The sequence below is a fragment of the Natrix helvetica genome, assembly GCF_964273705.1.
Source record: "Natrix helvetica genome assembly, chromosome: 4".
Lineage (NCBI taxonomy): Eukaryota > Metazoa > Chordata > Lepidosauria > Squamata > Natricidae > Natrix > Natrix helvetica.
Window position 1 is genome coordinate 164,262,266 of NC_138550.1, and position 16,710 is coordinate 164,278,975.

At 41.8% G+C, this 16,710-nt stretch overlaps 1 protein-coding gene across 2 annotated transcripts in view; it reads right to left on the minus strand.

Annotated features, from left to right (window-relative positions):
* Positions 1–9,327: 9,327 nt before the first annotated feature.
* The window catches only part of COL22A1 (collagen type XXII alpha 1 chain), a 238,177-nt gene continuing 230,794 nt past the window's right edge, over positions 9,328–16,710 (minus strand). For both annotated transcript variants that reach the window (XM_081951041.1, XM_081951042.1), the window contains 2 exons: positions 16,101–16,178; positions 9,328–12,380 (listed from right to left, as the gene is read on the minus strand). In XM_081951041.1, the coding sequence (XP_081807167.1) occupies positions 12,193–12,380; positions 16,101–16,178 (266 nt within the window). In that variant the 3' untranslated portion in view covers positions 9,328–12,192. The remainder of the gene's footprint in view (positions 12,381–16,100; positions 16,179–16,710) is intronic.

The following is a 16,710-nucleotide window of genomic DNA, read 5'->3' on the forward strand; positions in this document are numbered from 1 at the left end:
ACTATGGGTATGGAGGGAGGGGTGCCTCTCACATTTTGCAACTGCCAAAATTTGTATACCTGTCCATTTACCCTTTTCCCTATAAATTTTGAAAAACCAATAAAATTTTATTATAAAAAAAAAAAAAAAGTGGGAGGTGGGGGAAGCTTCCAGGGATGGTGCAGATCAGCTGTGAGCCGTGCGATAGTTGGAACCTTTTAAAAAAAAGCTTTTTAAAGCAATTTTTCCCCTGCCTATTAGGATGCAGTGTTGAAGGGTAATTCTGCCAAGTACGAGCAGTTTGATTCTTACCGGCTCAAGGTGAATTCAGACTTCCATCCTTCTGAGTTTGGTAAAATGTCGACACAGATTGTTGGGCACAATATGCTGCTGCTGTAAAATGCTTAGAACGGGATGTAAAGCATTATGACGTGACATATAAGCCTAAGAGCTATTGCTACTATAGCCAGAATAATAGAACAACAGAAGAGAATAACAGAGTTGGAAGGGACCCTGGAAGTCCCCCAGTGCAACCTCTCAAGTAGGAGAACCTATACAATTTCATGGCCTCTTAAAAACCTCCATTGATGGAGCATTCACAACTTCTGAAGGCAAGTCATTCCATTCGTTAATTGTTCTCACTGTCAGGAAATGTCTCCTTAGTTCTAGGCTGGTTCTTTCCTTGATTAGTTTCTAGCTGTTTCTTTCCTGTCTTTGTACATTCCTTTGTATTCCTTGGGATGGAGGCAATCGGCCAATCATGTTCCTGACATTGCCAAAATAGGCAATTCTACATTTCAATGTAACTGCCACATGTACATTTCCATGAGACTAAGAAGAGAACATCTAATAAAATACGACGAGTGAGGAGACAGGTTGTCAACACGTTTATCAAATTTTGTCTCTCTGATAGGTAGAAATCACCTCTAAGCTGATTCATACATTCTTAATAGATCTATTTGTTTCAGAAAATCGAATTGATTTGATTTACATTTAGTTCTCCAGACCCAACTAATGAATTACATTATTTGTTTCAAAGTAGCTCATTGGATTTGAAAATTAAATCTGATCAGATTTCATTCTAATCCCTACAAATTTAATGTCTAACTCAAAACTTTTCAGAACTCTACTTGACTCTCTATCTATTAACCTGTCACAACATTGGTAGTACATCCATAATAACCATGTCCCAAAGGAAGTTATGATGGTAATAAAAATGAAAAACTGGGGGTAAAATAATAAAAACAACCAGTAAATTTATAACACATAAGGAATCTATTTCTATATACAGAAGCCTGTTCTTCGTATCCCTACATTTTTCATGGGAATTGAATGGCTATAATAAATTTTGTTAAAATAGAAGTAATTCATATATAATCTCTTTCTTTGTTACACACACAATCACAAATGCATGTATATAGGTATGTATGTGTGTGTGTTCATCTCTCTCTCTGTATGTGCATGTGTGTGTGTTGCGCATACATACATACATACATACATACATACATACATACATGCTGGTCTTGTTGTATTCGGGTCTTTTCCCATGTAAGATTGAGATTGTCTTGGCAATGTTTCGGCGAGGTCCCACTCGCCATCTTCAGGTTGGTGTTTTCAGCTTCGTGCTTGTGCGAGTAAGGCATGGTCGGAGCTGCCGTCTTTCTATAAATCTTGGGGGGGGGGGAGTGCTGGCTTTGTTGCTGTAAGTGGGTTGATTGGCTGTGTAGTTGCATCCTGATTGGTAGATAGAGTTGATGTTTGTAGATTGGTCGGCTGTTTCGTATCATCCTGTGTGGCTGAGGTGCTGGCTGTGTGTCCATTGTTCTTTTGTGTTGTAATGACCTGGGTGGTGGGTGGGGTTCGTTTGTTGACTAGGGCTGTTTTCCAGATGTCTGGTAGGCGGGAGGTATTGTCACATTTATTCATGTTGTGGGGGTGTTTCTCTATTTCAATGGCTTCCAAAATTATTATCTTGTTGAAGTGTTCTGTTTTGGAGATTAACCTGGTTCCTTCAAAATCAATTTCATGTCCTGTAGCTTTAAGGTGCTGGAAAAGGGAGGAAGTTGTTTCTTTTTTTTCTTACTGCGTTCTTGTGTTCTGCGATGCGTGCATTTATTCTCCTATTAATTTGTCCAATATATGTGGCACGGCAGATTTTGCATGGTATTTAAATAAATACAGTATTTATTCTTAAAACATTTTTTGAAGTAAGAAGTGACATTTTTACCTTTTTTTTTTACTAAATTACAAACCTATTACAGACCAAAACAAATGACAGCAACAGCAAAACAGAACGAAGGCAAAGTAGGTTTTCTTTTATGCTTTTGAAAATCTCATTATTACAGAGCCTTGGTGGCGCAGTGGCTAGAGTGCAGTACTGCAGGCTACTTCTGCTGACTATCGGCTGCCTGCGATTTGGCAGTTCAAATCTCACCAGGCTCAAGTTTGACTCAGCCTTCCATTCTTCTGAGGTGGGTAAAATGAGGACCCAGATTGTTGGGGGCAATAGGTTGACTCTGTAAAACTGCTTAGAGAGTGCTGTAAAGCACTATCAAGCGGTATATAAGTCTAAGTGCTATTGCTATTATTGTCTCCTGAACCGATAATATTACTCCCTTTCTCAAATCATAAAATATTTTACTGATTTTTTTAATGTAGGTTAAATAATCTCCCCTTATTGAGTTCTTTGTACTGAAAGTCAAACATCTAGAGAGCTTTGAATTTACTGACCAAGAAGGACCAGTAAATCTGCTTTGATGTAAGGAGAACTTCCTAAATTTGAGGGAATATTAAAAGGCTAATAGGAAGAGTAAACAGGCTACATGCTAGTAGTAAGAAGGGTAGAAAGTCCTTAATCTCCCTACACAGACAGCATTGATTGATTATAGAGCATCAAGTTGGTGTTAACTTTTAGTGACCACATAGATTTTCTCTTCAGACATACATAGCATAAAAAGGTAAAAGGTAAAGGTTCCCTTCACACATATATGCTTGTCGTTCCTGACTCTAGGGGGCAGTGCTCATCTCCATTTCAAAGCCAAAGAGCCAACACTGTCCGAAATTGTCACCGTGGTCATGTGGCCGGGATGACTAAATGCCGAAGGCGCATGCAACACTGTTATCTTCCCATTAAAGTTGGTGCCTATTTTTCTACCTGCATTTTTACATGCTTTTGAACTGCTAGTTGGTAGACACTGGGACAAGTAATGGGAGCTCAATCCATTACACAGAACAAGGGATTCGAACTGCCGAACTGCCAACCTTTCTATTTGACAAACTCCGTGTCTTAGCCACTGAGCCACTGAGCCACTGAGCCATAATGCTCAGCAATTACCACAGATATCTGTGCTAACCCCACCTCCCTCCACTGTAGCTAGTACATCACTGTGATTAAATCAATGTGAATAGAGGGTTCAAGAGAAGAAGCCTTCTTCTCCACCTCTTCTTCATCTTTGCTATAACCTTGGATGATTCTTTAAAGCTCTTAGAAGTTCTTAAGGAAATAACTGGACTCTAGAAAATCCTCTTCTCAAGAAAGGGATGCCATCTTATTGGTAGAGATAGAATAACAGAGTTGGAAGGGACCTTGGAGGTCTTCTAGGCCAACCCCCTGCTAGGCAGAAAACCCTACACAACTACAGACAAATGGTTATCTAACATCTTCTTAAAAACTTCCAGTGTTGGAGCATTCACAACTTCTGGAGGCAAGTTGTTCCACTGATTAATTGTTCTAACTGTCAGAGGAAGTTTCTCCTCAGTTCTAAGTTGCTTCTCTCCTTGATTAGTTTCCACCCATTGCTTCTTGTTCTACCCTCAGGTGCCTTGGAGAATAGTTTGACTCCCTCTTCTTTGTGGCAACCTCTGAGATATTGGAAGACTGCTATCATGTCTCCCCTAGTCCTTCTTTCTCTTAAGCTAAACATACCCTGTTCCTGCAACCGTTCTTCATATGTTTTAGTCTCCAGTCCCCTAATCATCTTTGTTGCTCTTCTCTGCATTCTTTCTAGAGTCTCCACATCTTTTTCATAGTGTGGTGACCAAAACTGGATGCAGGATTCCAAGTGTGGCCTTAGCAAGGCATTATTAACACTTCATGGGATCTTGATACCAAATACCAGATATATCTTATTCTCTGCATATAACACAGAGATGTTCAATGGGCAAGGAGCCCACCACTATATTTGGGGGTTTGATGGGATACTGGGGAAAACATTTCCCCAAATGCTTGTAGCCAGGAGAAGTAACTTGGCAGGATCAGATGCAGAAACAAAATTTAATGTAACCTAAATTTATGCTTAATTAAATTTTATGGGGAGCACACCTGGTTCCTGGACGCCTAGGTATTTTAATTTAGCACAATTATTTGCTTTCCTAGTTATGAACGCGTCTACTTGCTGATTTCCCATGCCACCAACTACTCCCTGATTTGTATAAATCCAAAGACCATCCAGATAAAATAATGAAAGTAATAAAACTATGTTAAAAGGTGTGGTTCTATAGAGTCTGAAAAGAGTTTAAAACTTGATCAAAGCTACAGATTGGCTTATCTCTGACATTCCTCTGATAGGAGGAAATCATGTACAGGTTAGTCCTCAGCTTACGACCATTTGTTGTTGTTGTTAGTTGTGACGTTGTGTCTGAACCATCGCGACCCCATGGACAACATTCCTGCAGGCCTTCCTGTCCTCTACCATCGTCTGGAGTCCATTTAAGCTCATGCCTACCGCTTTGGTGACTCCATCCAGCCACCTCATTCTCTGTCGTCCCCTTCTTCTTTTGCCCTCAGTCTTTCCCAGCATGAGGCTATTCTCCAGTGAGTCTTTCCTTCTCATTAGGTGGCCAATGTATTTGAGTTTCATCTTCAGGACCTGGCCTTCTAAAGAGCAGTCAGGATTGATCTCCTCTAGGATTGACTGGTTTGATCACCTTGCAATCCAAGGGACTCGCAGGAGTCTTCTCCACCACCATAGTTCAAAGGCCTCAATTCATTGGTGCTCAGCCTTCTTTATGGTCCAACTTTCACAGCCATCCATTGCAACTGGGAAAACCACAGCCTTGACTATACGCACTTTTGTTGGCAGGGTGATGTCTCTGCTTTTTAGTATGCTGTCTAGATTTGCCATAGCTTTCCTTCCCAGGAAAGCTTTTGGGCTCAAATTATGACCATATTTGATCCCAAACGTTCCAATGCTAAGTGAGATAGTTGTTGAGTGAGCTTTGCCCCATTTTCCAACATTTTTTTTGGCCACACTTTGCGAATCATTGCAGTTAAATTAGCACCACGGTTGTTATGTGATTCTTGCTTCCCCGATGACTTCGCTTGCCAGAAAGTTGCAAAAGGGGATAATGTGACCCGGGGACACTGCAACCGTCAAAAATATGAGTCAGTTGCTAAGCATTGGGATTTTGACCACATCAACGTGGGGGATGCTGCCACAGTCGTTAAGTGTGAAAAATGGTCACAAGTCACTGTTTTCCATGTAACTTTGAACAGTCAACAGTAAGTTGAGGGCTACCTGCACAGGAGAACAAGGTTTACCCCATTTTGGCAATCTGCAATGAGAGGACAATAGAACTGAAAAGGATCTTAAGGATCGTATAGTCCAATGCCCTTGCTCAGTGAAAGATCCATTCAAGCATCTCTAAGAGAGGACCATTCGGCCTGAATAGTTTAAGGAAGGAGAACACAACATGTCAAGTTGCACCTGTTCCACTGGCTGCCATCTGTCCTGTAGAATGAATCCCTTGAGTGTGACTCTCTTTCTCTGTAACCTTAACTCATTGTTTCTCATCCATTCTATCTTCTAAGGCCATGTGGGTGAACCCATGGCACACGTGTTGGAAGTGGCACGCAAAGCCATTTCACCCAGGATGCACAGTGTCACTGGCTCCTCTTCCATGTCCCTGTGCATGCTGGCCAGCTGGCCTGGAAGAGCAGCAGAAGAGCAGATGGAAAATTCTGGGTTTCCGTTGCGCATATGCACGACAGCCAGCTGTTCATCAGGCACCCATGCATGCCGGAAACCAGAAGTTTGGTTGCTGGCACGCACATGCATGCAAGAATGCTGTTCTTCTGAGTTTTGGTACTCCCGCGCGCACGAAAGCCAGCGAGGCCATGCGTTCCAGGCGAGATGGTTTTGCCTGCCATTTCCCACATGCAGGTCAGCACGCGGTGACATAAAAGGTCAGCCATCACTACTCTAAGGTAAGGGCAAATAGCTCCATTTCTTATCCTGTGCATGATCAATTTCACTTTCAACATCCCCCAGTCCCTTTTTGGAATGTTGAAAGTTGAAGTCCACGTTTGTCAGAGGTCAAGTTTGGGAATGTTACATTTGATGTAGGAGCTGGATCAAGTACTATCCAATATTGCTGGGTGTGTGGACTGTGTCAACCCAGATCTCATTTATGGGTTGTGTAACCTCTCCAGGTGATTCACCACAGGTCTCTTTGACATATAATCCAGCAAGATAAAGACATTGTTCTTGGGAAAAGATCTCTTTTCAAAAAAGAAATAAGTTTCATTTTATATACAGAAAAATGCAAATGTCCATGCATATTATGTGTGTCTCTAAGTGTAGGTATCCTTCCTTCCTTCCTTCCTTCCTTCCTTCCTTCCTTCCTTCCTTCCTTCCTTCCTTCCTTCTTCTAAATGGAAGGCACATATTTTCTTTGTATTATTGGTCTATGATTATACATTATTAGACAAAATTAAACAAAACCCAATTAACATCCCTAGTCTGTCTCAATTCCAGCTTCCTCATAGTCTGGACTGCCTAGTTTTGCAATTTTTCATTCAATGGGATTCTTATCTTAAAACTCCAAATATCAAAATTTATTTTGAACTTTGATTAGCCTTTGATTAGCTCTTCACCCCAAATTCTTAATGTTCAACCAGAAAACAGTCAAAACGGACTGGGAAAGAGGTCATAACAGGTATGTTTTGGTTTCAGGTTCTTTTTCCCTACACACTGGCCACCAAACACCCTTTTCTTATACATCTACATTTCCAGACTTTGAAACAATTAGAGAGAAAACAGTTTAACAGCCTTGTTAGGAACTGCAATAACACCACTTTCAACCACTAACACCTTAAGGCAATGTTGCAGGAAATAAACCATTCACAAATGATAGAAGAGAAAATAAAGAAGTAATAATAATAACAATAGTGAACATTTATAGTGAACATTCTTATACATATAAGAAGAGATGGGATAACCATTTTTCTGAAGTAGTGTTGGGTTTCCTGTAAGGGGTTGGACTAGAAGACCTTCAAGGTCCCTTCCAACTCTGATATGATAGATAGATAGATAGATAGATAGATAGATAGATAGATAGATAGATAGATAGATAGATGATAGATAGATAGATAGTGTTTTTTTTCTTTTGTCTTAATTACTCCCCTGGCTCAGCTGATAAGGGAAGAGAACTTGTGGCTTAGAAGTTAATACAACTGCCTAATATGTAAAAACCGCCCAAGTTCAAATCTCAGCTAAGGGTATGGCTAGCTGATGAGAGCTAAATAGCTTGAAATAGATCTATACTAGTCTCCCTTCATTTATTGATCAGCAAAAATGTGTGTGTGTGTGTGTGTGTGTGTGTAAATATGTGTGTGTGTGTGTGTGTGTGTTATCAGCATCACTCAGTATCAATCAAATCTTGCCATATAGAAAGAATAGAAATGATCCAATCTAATTTGAAACAGAAAAATAGCTATTTCCCTTTTGAATAATTTGGCAAGCATATTTCTTTACCAGGAAAAAAAAAACCTATGCTTTATCTTCTAGAAACAAAGCAAAGCAAGCATCATAATTACTTGGAGATTATCCCACCTGTTATAAACACAATTTCGACCCATTTTATGCACATGAGGGCAAGATAAACAGAGAAATCTTGCTGATGTCATGGAATCCACATAAAAGACAGCACCTTTTAAAACACATAAATAACAGTTGGTCGTGGCACTAAGTACTCCTTGAGACACTTTTAAACAGGCCAAGAACCAGGTTTGAAATAGTAGGACTTTGTTTCATTATGTGCAATAATTTCCCTCCAAGTAACTCATGAATAATTGGCTGGATCTTGTGTACATTTCATGCTTTGGAGCACAAACTTAAAGGTTATTTCATTTTGCAAAAAAAAAAAAAAAAAAAGACCTGGAAGACTTTCTGTGTATATACACACACATACATGATGATCTTAAACACAAAGAACACACCTTTTTCATGGCATTGAGTATTCAAAGATACAATGCAAGTGCTGCAAATACCCAAATTGAAAACTATGTCTTTCGCGTGCATGAGATCCTAATTGAAACTTTCTTTCTTGTAGGAAGAAAGGATGCTAGGTCTGAGAAATCATGTCTCTTAAGTTGCAGGGTCTGTGATGCTCTCTGAGCATGGTTGTGTCATTGCAGACATTTCATGACCCAACTAGGTAACATCATCAGTGTACTGCATTGTGCTGTGCACTGATGAGATTACCTAGTTGGATCATGAGACATCTGCAAGAAAACAACCAAGTTCAGACTCTGTAGATCAGGGGTGTCCAAACTTGAGAACTTTAAGACTTGTGGACTTCAACTCCCAGAATTCCCCAGCCAGCATGGCTGGCTGGGGAATTCTGGGAGTTGAAGTCCACAAGTCTTAAAGTTCCCAAGTTTGGACACCCCTGTTGTAGATATTCTCATTGTTTTTTTGTCAGGTCCTGGTTGCCCCAAATCCTTCCATTCCCCACTATCCTCTTAGAACTTTTGATTAGAATAACAGAGTTGGAAGCAACCTTGAAGGTCTTCTAGTCCAACCTCCTGCTTAGGCAGGAAACCCTACACCATCTTCAGACAAAAGGACATCCAGCATCTTTTAAAAACTTCCAGTGTTGGAGCATTCACAACTTCTGGAGGCAAGCTGTTCCACTGATGAATTCTTCTAACTGTCAGGAAGTTTCTCCTCAGTTCTAAGTTGCTTCTCTCCTTGATTAGTTTCCACCCATTGCTTCTTGTTCTACCCTCAGGTGCCTTGGAGAATAGTTTGACTCTCTCTTCTTTGTGGCAACCCCTGAGATATTGGAACACTGCTATCATGTCTCCCCTAGTCCTTCTTTTCAGTAAACTAGACATACCCAGTTCCTGTAACCGTTCCTCATATGTTTTAGCCTCCAGTCCCCTAATCATCTTTGTTGCTCTTCTCTGCACTCTTTCTAGAGTCTCCACATCTTTTTTACATCGTGGCGACCAGAACTGAATGCAGTATTCCAAGTGTGGCCTTACCAAGGCATTATAAAGTGGTATTAACACTTCACGTGATCTTGATTCTATCCCTCTGTTGATGCAGCCTAGAACTGTGTTGGCTTTTTTGGCAGCTGCTGCACACTGCTGGCTCATATTTAAATGGTTGTCCACTAGGACTCCAAGATCCCTTTCACAGTTACTACTATTGAGCAAGGTACCATCTATACTGTACCTGTGCATTTCGTTTTTGTTGCCTAAATGTAGAACCTTACTTTTTTCACCTGCCGGAACTATCAGAGCTGAAAAAGCTTCTTGTATGAGAAGTGAAACGTCCTCAAAAAAAAAAAAAAACCAAAAAAAAACCCAAACAAACCAAGAAAGACCAGTTGCCTCCTAAAAATGCACCTTTGGGACAACGAAGCTCCAAGGACCCCACCATTCAACTCTGGGCTATTCTCTCGTATTGGCTGCTGAGTTTTATTAGGAAACTGCTTTTAAACAGCCTCAGAAGACAGTAACACGCTTAGCTAAATACCATATTTTTCAGAATATAAGACGCACTGGAGTATAAGATGCACCAAGATTTTGAAGAGGTAAATTTTTTTTAAAAAGTTTTTGTACTCTGCAGGCCTCTCAAACTTTCTGCATGCCTCATTTCCCCCCCTGAAAAACAGGGTATGCAGAGAGTTTGAGAGGCCTGCAAAGTGCTCTTGGGGGCTGGGGAAGGGGGAACGAGCAAAAAACAGCTCTTTTTTTGGAAAAACATGCCCATTTTTTTGCAAAAAAAAAAAGTCATGCATATGCTTTGGGAGGCTTGCAGTGTGCTCCCAGGGGCTGGGGGGGGGGGCAAAAATGGCCCATTTTCCACTCATTTTTGCTCTCCCCAACCTCCAGGAGCACTTTGCAGGCCTCCCAAACCCTCTGCATGTCCATTTTTGCAAAGTGGGCAGGGTTTCAGGAGGCCAGAAATGCTGTATTCGGTGTATAAGATGCACCCAGATTTTCTCCCTCTTTTTTGGGGGGAGGGAGGTGCGTCTTATACTCTGAAAAATACGGTAATCTTTGGGAAAAGGTGATGGTGGTAGAATAATGATTTTCACAGTTTCCCAGAAATTTATTTTGAAGAGGCATTGCTGGTCATATTGATAAGAGATCAAGTACTAAGAGTATGCTTTTGAGCAGACATGAACCTAAGATTGCCTTGCTAAAGGATTGGTTATGCTACTGGGAATTAAGTCAAAAGTTTTTTTCTTAAAAAAAGATGAAAAATGAATTTTCACAGATGCATTTTACTGAACAAGCAAATAATGGCAAAATCAACGGTTCTGTTGATTAAAAAACAAGCTGGATCTGGTGACGGTCTGAGATTGCAATTAGAAAGATGTGTTTAGGATCACAGAGTATGGACCTGCAAATGGGCTTCAGTGGAAGATACATCGAGGAAGCATTGCAAAGGTGAATTGCTACCAGTTTGCACCGGTTCGGGCATACCGGTAGTGAAAATTGGAACTGGGTTGCCAAACTGGTAGGGACAGCAGGCTGGCCATGCCCCTCAAACTGTTTCCTTGGTTCCCTCTTCTGGATTGTTATTTAGTCATTTTTTCATGTTCTGGGTATGCGCAGAAGAATTTGCAGTCAACTGCACATGCGTGCAAAGTAAACTGACAGCAACGCCACCAACAACCCACCCCTGAAGCATTATCCATGCTGCTCTCTGACCCTGTGGCCAGGACTTTCCTCCTCCTCATTTTTCTCCTAATAATACAATAATAACATTTGAAAGAACCTTGGAGGTTTTCTAGCCTAACTCCCTACTCAAGCAGGATACCCTAAACCAGGGGTGTCAAACTGGATTCTTTCGAGGGCCAGATCAGCATTGTAGTTCTCTTCTGCGGGCCAGCCAGGGAAAAGTGGGGGATGGGATAGATGCCCCCTGCAGCATTTTGCTGGCCAAAATGGGGACAGGGTCTTTTTCTATTTCCAGGTTGGGCCCGCGGGCCAGATTTAAGCACCAGATCTGGCCCACGGGCCTTCAGTTTGACACCCCTGCCCTATACCATTCTAATCAGTGGAACAATTTGCCTCCAGAACCTGTGAATGCTCCAACAGTGGAAGTTTTTAAGAAGAGATTGGATAACTATTTGTCTGAAGTGATGTAGGGCTTCTTGCCTAAGCAGGGTGTTGGACTAGAAGACCTCCAAGGTCCCTTCCAACTCTGTTATTCTATTCTATTCTATTCTATTCTACTCTACTCTACTCTACTCTACTCTACTCTACTCTACTCTTAATAAATGGCTGTCCAATCTCTTTTTAAAAACCTCCAGTGATGGAGCACCCACAGTTTCTGGAGGCAACCCGTTCCACGGATTAGTTGTTCTCACTGCCAGGAAATTTTTACACAGAGGTCAGGGCTCAACCATGGTGAGCAAGAGAGATTCCTAAAGAGTGTGCAAAGACATGTGCAAATTGTCCTCTTCCCTCTGTCTTCAAAAGATTGAGATTGCTACATCTTAATTTCTATTGAATGCTTGCAGGATGAACCCTTAATAGACAATATCACAGCATCTGCAAATGTTTCACCCATGAATGGGGGAGGGGCTAAGCTAGCAAATGAAAATCCACGTTTCTCCCCTAGCCTCTACTTGCCCACCCTTTGCCTTTCCTTTCTGTTTCACATGAACTTTTTAGACGTCCATCTACACGAGGGGGGGGGGTGGAAATTCAACCTCAATCTTTATATAAAAAATATTCTTAAAAAAAGAAAAGAAAATCTTCCCAGAAATATCATTTCTCACTGCATAAAATAAGGCGAATCAATCATTTCTTCATCATAAAAACCCGACAGCCCGGCAGCATTTAATTTTCAGAGTCTCCATGCTCCTTGTCCAAAAAAAACAAAGCGAAAGAGACGACTCCCTCTCTTCATCCAGGTTTTCCAAGGAAGGTCCATGAGGAGTCCACAAGCAGCAATGGAGGAGGCCATTTTAAGGACCTTTGATGTTGCTGGGCCGAGCAGCTAGGCTTGCATAATAAGCACACTGGGAAGGGTTACATTGTCCATTGGCCCCTGGAGGTCCTGGGGGGCCCATGAGGCCAGGAGTGCCAGCTTCACCTTGAGCACCTTGAGCGCCAGGAACTCCATCCTTCCCGTAGCCAGGTTCACCTGGAACACCTGCAGAAGAAAGTGGTGGGAATGAACACGATTGCTGTGGTGTGGACAAGCTCAGTAGGCAAAACTATGGATACAGGTAGCCCTCGACTTACGCCCACATTTGAGGCGAGATTTCTGTTGTTAAGTGAGACATTTCTTAAGTGAGTTTTGCCCCACTTTACGACCTTCCTTGCCACAGTTGTTAAGGGAATCAATGACATTGTTAAGTTGGTATCACGGTTGTTAGGTGGACCTACAGCTTTCCTTGTTGATTTTGCTCATCAGAAGGTTGCAAAAGGGGATCCCATGACCTTTGGACCTAGCAACGGTCATAAGTATGAACCAGGGGGCAAGCATCTGAACTTTGATGACCATGGGGCTGTTAGAAAAGTCGCAAGTGTGAAAAATGGTCTTAAGTCACTTTTTTCAGTGCCGTTGTAACTTTGAACGGTCCCTAAATGAACGGTTGGAAATCAAGGACTACCTGTAGTCCTTGACTTAGTTTTAGAACTTAGACTTGGAATAACTTTATTGTCTCCTTGAATCAGAGGTGGGATTCAGCAGGTTCTGACCAGTTCTAGAGAACTGGTAGTGGAAATTTTGAGTAGTTCAGAGAACCGGTAAATACGACCTGTGGCTGGCCTCGCCCCAATCTATTCTCTGCCTCCCGAGTCCCAGCTGATCGGGAGGGAATGGGGATTTTACAGTATCCTTCCCCTGGAGTGGGGAGGGAATGGAGATTTTACAGTATCCTTCCCCTGGAGTGGGGAGGGAATGGAGATTTTACAGTATCCTTCCCCTGGAGTGGGTGGGGAATGGGGATTTTACAGCATTCTTACCCTGTCAATCGGCCTACAAAGCACTGCTTTGGGGAGAAAGTGCAATCAAAGGACCAACGCAACAGAGCCTCTGCCAGCAGGGAACTTTCTCCATCAAGAGAGAAGGGAATATTCTTGACAGATTTTCACCCGATTTCTCAGGAACCTTTTTTTTTATTTAAAAAAAAACTGTGACAGCTTCTCTTTACTTCAGCCACCTGCTTGACTTCAAACAACGGTGCCTTTTTTTAGCCACACCACTTGCTAAAAATGTTTGCAGCAAAAGGTAGAGAGAATTGTTTTCATCCTCCTAAAACCACGGTTTCTACTTCTTAAGGGAAAATGTGAGCCTCTCAAAACATTTATCTCATAGAAATAAGGTAAAGGTAAAAAGGTAAAAGTTCCCCTCGCACGTATGTGCTAGTAGTTCCTGACTCTAGGGGGCGGTGGTCATCTCCATTTCAATGCCAAAGAGCCAGCGCTGTCCGAAGACGTCTCATGTTGCTGGCATGACTAGAACGCTGTTTCCAAAGGTGGTCCCTATTTTTCTACTTGCATTTTTACATGCTTCCGAGCTGGAACAAGAAACAGAAGTTCATTCTGTTAAGTGGCGCTAGGGATTCGAACCGCCCAACTGCCGATCTTTCTGATCGACAAGCTCAGCGTCTTAGCCACTGAGCCACCTCTCATGGAAATAGGGAAAGTCAAAAGGAAGGTTTGGGTGGCATTAGAGCAGGGAAGTCGACCTCCTGCCAACTGATTAACACCAATATTGATAGGAAAAGGGCTTAGAGGAGAGTTAAGTTTAAGTTTACTTTGTTGTCATTGCACCGCGTACAGCGAAATTAAATGCCACCTTCAGCGTACTTTATAACTATAAAAATAAAAGCACACATCCTTCACATTCTATACAATTGAATTGAAAACCCGATATTGCATTAGTATTGCACTATACAGTGGAATTCAATACAGTTACTGCCCTGGGATAGAAGCTGTTTTTCAGCCTATTTGTCCATGTTTTTATTGCCCTGTACCGTCTGCCAGATGGTAATAGTTAAAACAAAAGGCTGCCTAGGATGAGATGGATCTTTAAGAACGTTTTGAACTTTCTTAAGGCAGCGGGAGCTATAAAGCTCTTCCAAAGAACTGAGAGGGCAACCCATGATCCTCTGAAGAATGACGTTGACCCTCTGGAGTGCTGTCCTCTCTGCCATTGTGCAATTGGCAAACCATACACAGGTACAGCAAGTTAAAATACTCTCTATGATGCAGCGGTAGAAGGTCTTTTATACACAGTTCTATACATATTTATATATATTGTTTTTGGCCTAATTATTTTTCTTGTTTTCTAACCATTCATACCAATTATTCCAGATTTCATAATATTCCGATTCCTCTTTATCTTTTAATTTTAGGGTTAATTTGTCCATCTCTGCACAGTCCAGTGTTTTTTTTTTAATCATTAATTCATCCGGGGGGGTAGTAGTTTGTTTCCAGTATTGAGCGAAAGCAATTCTAGCTATAGTTAGAAGATGTGTTAGTAAATATTGAATTTTTTTTGTGTATTTCCCTTTGATTATTCCCAGCAAGAAGGTTTCGGGTTTATATTTTATTTGTTCTCTCGTGATTTCTTGCACCCATTTCCATTTTTTTCCCAGTATTTTTGTGATTCCGGGTCTGCTGGGCTCTTTTGACCAGTCCTGCAATGTGAGCGCCCCAGGCCAGATCCTCTTTTATGATAACATCCAGAAACTTAAAACTGGCCACTTGCTCCACTCAGTCTCCATTGATAAGCAAGAGCTGGATGTCCGATCTATTCCTTCTATAGTCCAGTATAAGCTCCTTAGTCTTATTGGTGTTAAGGACCAAGTTATTGTCTCTACACCATGAAAGCAACCAGTCCACCTCATCTCAGTAGGCAGATTCATCCCCCAACCCCAGAGATGAGTCCCACCACTGTGTAGAGAGAGAGAAATCATCTGTAAAAATAGAATTCCTAATCGTAAGGTGGAGGAGAACAAGGAATCTTCAAAGTTTATTGTGGAGTATAGGTAGTCCTTGACTTATGACCACAATTGGGCCCAACGTTCATGTTGCTAAGCAAGAGAGTTGAATGAATCTTGCTCCATTTTCTTGGCATGGTTATTCAGTGAATCACTGCCATTGTTAAGTTAGTAACACAGTTTTAAGCAAATCTGGCTTCTCCATTGCCCTTTGCTTATCCGAAAGTCACAAAAGGTGATCACATGACCCCAGGGCATTTGGACAGTTGTTAAGGGTCTGGATTTTGATCAGGTGGAGATGCTGCAATGGCCGTAAGTGTGAAAAACAGTCATAAGTCACTTTTTTCCAGGGCCATTGTGACTTTGAACAGTCACCAAATGAATGGTTGTAAGTTAAGGACTACCCGTGCTCCAAATGACAATGCCTAGAAATTCTGGAACTTCTGGTTTGGAAGCCAACAACCAAGTTCAAGGAACACCAAGGACTCCAAAATTCAACCTGTACTACAGATATTCTCTTCTATTGATAGTTCTGGTGTGAGGTTTCCTAAAAATGCCCTAATTGAGTCATGGGCATCGAGTCAAGGTTCAATACAAAAACTAGTCATTTATTAGGAGCACCATTAGGCAAGATCTGTTCGCAGTCAAGTCTATGCTTTGTTTGATTTATTGCTGAACAGTACCCCTGTTCCTCCCCTCCCCTCAGTCTATGTCATAATTCACATTTCCCTATAAGATGCATTCCTCCCAAGCCGGCTGCAGTAATCTGAGATCTGACTCCAGCCAATAGTATGCGTGGAATGCACTCCCTCTCCTTGTCTCCCATGACAACGCTGGGAGTTGACATCTGGCTTGGTCAAGTTTGGGGAAAGTTGCCCTAAGCCACATAAATCCCTGTTTGCAGAAAATAAGCAACCCACCTGCCACTCCAGGGGGACCAGTTTCACCCCTCTGGCCAATGCCAGCATCTCCCTTCTCTCCTTTCTCCCCTCTGTCACCTGTTGGAGAAGATAAAGTACATTTTAACTACAGTAGTAAGACTTTGACTGTTTTGCAGAGTGCAAATATAAAGATTCTTGACCATTCACGTCTTATCAATAGCGATAGACACCATTCTTACTATATGCCGTATTTTTCGGATTATAAGACGCACTGGACTATAAAATGCACCCAGATTTTGAAGAAGTAAGTAAGAAAAAAAGTTTTCGTCCTCTCCAGTCCTAGGAGCACTCTGCAGGCTTCAGTAGGGCTGGGGGAAGGCAAAAATGCCCCCATTTTTTACCAAAACAGGGGCATTTTTCTCTTTCCCCCAGCCATGCTGAAGCCTGCAGAGCGCTTCGGGGGGGGGGAGCAAAAACATCCCCGTTTTTGCAAAAAAACCAGATTGGGTTTTCACAAAAATGGGATGCAGGGGCGGAGCTTTGGGAGGCCAAAAATAGCTGCATTTGGTGTATAAGACGCACCAACATTTTCACACTCTTGAGCGGGAGGGGGGAAGGTGCATCTTATACAATACAATACAATACAATA